This window comes from Podarcis bocagei (assembly GCF_964188305.1).
Source record: "Podarcis bocagei genome assembly, chromosome: 5".
NCBI lineage: Eukaryota > Metazoa > Chordata > Lepidosauria > Squamata > Lacertidae > Podarcis > Podarcis bocagei.
In genome coordinates, this window is record NC_138129.1 from 93903696 (window position 1) to 93908140 (window position 4445).

Genomic DNA, 4445 nt, shown 5'->3' on the forward strand with positions numbered 1-4445 from the left:
GGTTGCTAAAAATTGGAAATCAGAAGATGTACCATCAGTGGCAGATTGGCAACATAATTTTTTTGAAATGATTGAATTAGCAAAAATGACGGCAACAATTAGAATGCAGTCTAACCAAAATCTCAAACAGGAATGGAAGTGTGTAGACGAATACATGATTAAAAGATGCTCCAACAAAAATTAATTGATATGTATAGACTGATCTCACAAAGTGAATTTAAATAGATATAAAAGAATGTATGTTTAATTATTAAGATACAAGAATACAATCACAATAATAAAGTTATAAAATAAAAATTAGGAAGTCACGCATGGGTAGAGGGAAGACATAGGGTAAAGACAAGAAGTAATAAATGCCTAAATGTTGATACATAATGAAATGGAAAATGTGAATTTACAAGTATAATGTATATGTAATGTTATGTAAACATTTTGTACAATGGTACCTCTGGTTACGTACTTAATTCGTTCTGGAGGTCCGTTCTTAACCTGAAACTGTTTTTAACCTGAAGCACCACTTTAGCTAATGGGGCTTCCTGCTGCTGCTGCTGCACCGCCACCACGCGATTTCTGTTCTCATCCTGAAGCAAAGTTCTTAACCCGAGGTACTATTTCTGGGTTAGCGGAGTCTGTAACCTGAAGCGTATGTAACCTGAAGTGTATGTAACCCGAGGTACCACTGTATATGTATTGAGATATCAATAAATAAGCAAAAAAATTGTTGGAGCAAGTTCAGTCAACAAAAGAGATCTTGCAGACATCAAGAAAGCATCGTGTATTCAGAACAAATGATCTCAAAACTGTTGTTGTTTTTTTTAAAAAGAATATGATAATTTCTAGCGAAGACTCTGTAGATGCAGAAGCAATAGGATCAGGGAACAAATTCACAACCATAAAACAAGAAAAATGTGCTAGCAATTTATTGTAAGAGCTGCATGAAAGCAAAACAACAATAAAGAAGTATTTACTAACACACTGAGCACATTAACAGGATTTCTTAAAGACCAGCTCAATAATGAAACGCTTTAGCCCTTTGTCAATAACTTTAACAATTCTAGACTTAAATACATTTTTCTTCTCAATAAATTTTGTAAAAAGGTGGACCCCACCTCCACATCCAAAGTAATGTGCTTTGCTAGCTAAATAAACACACCCATTAATTCTCAGTAATTTTAAAAGTGTTTCATGCAAAGCCTCATAGTAGTCTGGATTATAAATAGTCTCAGAGGTGAGTATGAGGTCATATTTTGCTAAAGGCTTACTGCCATTTAATAGAAGATTACTAAACTCTGACCATTCCCCTGAAAAGAATTTGCATTTAGAAAACAAGTCCTTCTTTGGACATTGTTTTAGAGAAAGCTCAGTATTTCCTTCAACATCATCACCCTGATTAGCACAGTTGACCAATACATTAGGCATGGTTAGTTCCTCAATCACAGTGCTGTTATAGTCCTGAAAATGGACCTGTTCGGCATTTCTTTTTAATGCAACTATTCCCAGCAACCCGGCCCCACAGCCAAGGTCCAAAACCAACTTGTGTGCAAACTGAATTTCAGCTTCTGACAAATAATCCATGAGATCAAAGGTGCACTCCCAGATCTTCAGACCTCCTTCATAGATGCCTGTGATTAGGTCAGAATGAGAAGAAACACTTTGTGACACGTCTTCCCCAACAGCATTTTCAGAGGGTGCTGTCTCCACCACAGAAATATTTGCATAGCGTGTACCTGGAAGGAGGGTCCCCACGACTTTGTTTTTAAACAATTTCTGGAAATCTTCAGGGAGATTATGTTCTTTGGCACATTTAAGGCACAAGCCTTCTTTAGGCATAGTGCTGCTTTTACTCAAAAAGCTGTTGCCTGCCACATTAGCAGAGATTTCTGATAAATCCTCCTGGTTTAATATTGTTTCTTCTGAGGAAATCTCCTTACTCTTTCCTGTAGTGTTCTCTTGCTTGTCCAAAAAGATTAAAGACTCCTGTACCAATTCCTGCATTCCATTCCCAACTGCCTCTATTCCGTTTTCTGCTGCACTGTCAATAGAGAAGTTGAACTGAAATGCCATTTTCCTGTAAAGCAGGTAAAATTAAGAGTTTATATCCAAAGCATGAAGCGCAAAGACACTCCAAAGGAAGTAGGCTGTGCTGTGCTGATGGAAGTTTTCCGATCCAGTCTAGTCTTCACTGTGAGATCATCTACTATGAAGACTCCACTACTTCTTTGAATAAAAGCCTCCTTTGAAAAGAAAAAAGAAATGTAGTTTACAGAGTAAAGAGATAATAGCATTTTTTTTTAAAAAAAATTGTTAAGAGTTTTAGAATGTTTTTCCTTTGTTTTTATATTGTGTATCCTGTTTAGTGCACTGGGCTCTCCCAGTGAAGGAGGTCTAAATTAAATTAATAAACATTACTATATATAAAAATACTACTACTGTTTTTCACAATGTTGAGATGGGATAGCTATGGATGGTCAAAATGTACCCCAAAGTACCCAACACTGCTCTTTGCTGCTCTCCCTCCAGCTGGGAGGAATTTTATGAAGCCCTGTTCAAAGTAAACAAACTATTATAGTCAGAATATGTCCTTTTATTTTGTGAGGACAGGTTTGTCCAAACCAACCTCAATCCGATGCCTTTGCTTTCAGAAGTATTAACGTTTCAGCTTATGGGGACAGCAAAGAGCAATATTAAGTATGCTGTTAACCCATTTGGCATCAGTTTGTGACCACCTTCTCCACCAGCATCTTTAAAACTATGTGAAAGTACTCTTACATAAACCCCAATTGCAACCCCCCCCCCCCACAATTTTTCTGGCTTGTTTGTCTAACTTGTTTGTTTCATCAGCGAGGTGGAAAAGAACTGTGAGCAGCTCTTGGTTCCCCTAACACTCCAAGTCTGAGAAGAAATATGTTTGTGGGTTCCGAGAAGTGACAGAACTTCACTCACTTGTTGACTGAGACTCTGCCCAAACCTTTCAAGGTTCAGCCAGATTCTTTGCACCCTCACACCATGTCACCAAAGCCTTCTCTTGCAATCCTTTATCTGCAAGGCACCACCTTCTTAATTCCCAGATTTGCCCCCTGCATTTCAGGGCCAGAGTCAAGCTAGAATCCCTATCTGGAAATCCTTTTTCCAAATTTTGAGATTCGGAGTTGATGAAGCTATTATTTCTTGCCAACTGAGGGGTGGTGCGAGTTCGAAACACAGCACCTCTTGACTTTGAACTTAAGGGGGGGTAGAGGGATGAGTGTAGCTCAGGGGTTTAGCACATGCTTTGCATGCAGAAGGTCTCAAGTTCAAATCTCAGACATCCCAAAGTGTTAAGACTGTTAAAGGCCTCTGTCTGAAATCCAGGGAAGCCGCTGCAAAAGTTGAGATATAGAATAATACGCAAAGTGGATCAATTATCTTCTATATTCGAAGAGCTTCCATTTTTGAAGCAAATCCATACATTAGAATCATTATTACGTGAATATGAAATAGACTATAGATACATGCCATGCATGTGAAAACACACTTACATTTATATCTCACACGTCGAAATGACCTGCAGTTTCCTAAGAGGAATAAAGCAGAGGAATAAATGAACAAGTTACTTTGGAATACACCGGAAATGTAAAAATAAATAAATTTAAGGAACCGCAGAAAGAGGAAGTCGATGGTCAAAATGTTAGGATTTTAACATTATTGAAATGTATGTAACATTTATATCTCACACGTCGTAATGACCTGCAGTTTCCTAAGAGCATATATCTAAAGCAGAGGAATAAATGAACAAGTTAATTTGGAGTGTGCCGGAAATGTAAAAATGAATAAATTTAAGGAACCGCAGGAAGAGGGTCGAAATGTTAGGACTGTAAAATTACTGAAATGCACATAAATGAAAATCATAAATACAAAATTGTATCTCTATACGGATATAGATATATCTTACAGCCACAGCTGCACCTTATTTAGAAAATGCATACAGTATTCCTCTTTCTAGCGAGCTCTTTTCTAGGGAAAGCTCTAAGCAAGGGTCGAAATAACCTTTTTGGGGGCGGCCACAGAAAGCAACCGAAAGGCAAGGACAGGAAACTGAGGCGTTTCAAGGTTTTACGCTGTTCATTTCTCACCCCTCACAATTTTGGCAATTGGAAGCTCGGTGGGGCTTGCAAGGGCCCAGCAAGTTGGACTTTTGTTTTAAAAAGAGGATGACTCGCAGCGCCGGGAAAGCGGGCTTTGGGGCGAGGCCTGCCCCGCAGGAATTTCTCCCCTCAACTCCCAGGCGCCTCTTTCCCCGCCGGCCTCGCGCGGCTCCGCTGCCGCCTCAGCTCCTCGCGCGCGCGGCCTTCTCCGCCGTCGTCATCGTCCCCGCCTTCCTTCCTTCCTTCCTTCCTCGCGAGGCCTGACGGGATGCCGGGAAAGGGGCTGGGCCTCCGCTTCCAGGGCGCCGGATTCGAGCGGCG

At 40.0% G+C, this 4445-nt stretch overlaps 1 protein-coding gene across 3 annotated transcripts; it reads right to left on the reverse strand.

The window, feature by feature from the left end:
* Nucleotides 1–898: 898 nt before the first annotated feature.
* Nucleotides 899–4155, reverse strand: METTL18 (methyltransferase 18, RPL3 N3(tau)-histidine). Of its 3 annotated transcripts, none has more exons than XM_081194498.1 (3): nt 4113–4155; nt 3519–3554; nt 899–2234 (listed from the first exon to the last, which is right to left on the reverse strand). In XM_081194498.1, exon 3 carries the CDS (start codon nt 2062–2064, stop codon nt 985–987), a length of 1080 nt encoding a protein of 359 aa, XP_081050624.1. In that variant the 5' UTR covers nt 2065–2234; nt 3519–3554; nt 4113–4155; the 3' UTR covers nt 899–984. The 3 variants fall into 3 exon arrangements, with proteins under 3 accessions (XP_081050624.1, XP_081050623.1, XP_081050625.1); XM_081194497.1 differs by having other exon boundaries at nt 4027–4155; XM_081194499.1 differs by having other exon boundaries at nt 4120–4141.
* Nucleotides 4156–4445: the final 290 nt, after the last annotated feature.

Excerpts from the sequence above, each read along its gene's own strand:
- METTL18 (XM_081194498.1), bottom strand. The coding sequence starts at position 2,064 with ATGGCATTTCAGTTCAACTTCTCTATTGACAGTGCAGCAGAAAACGGA.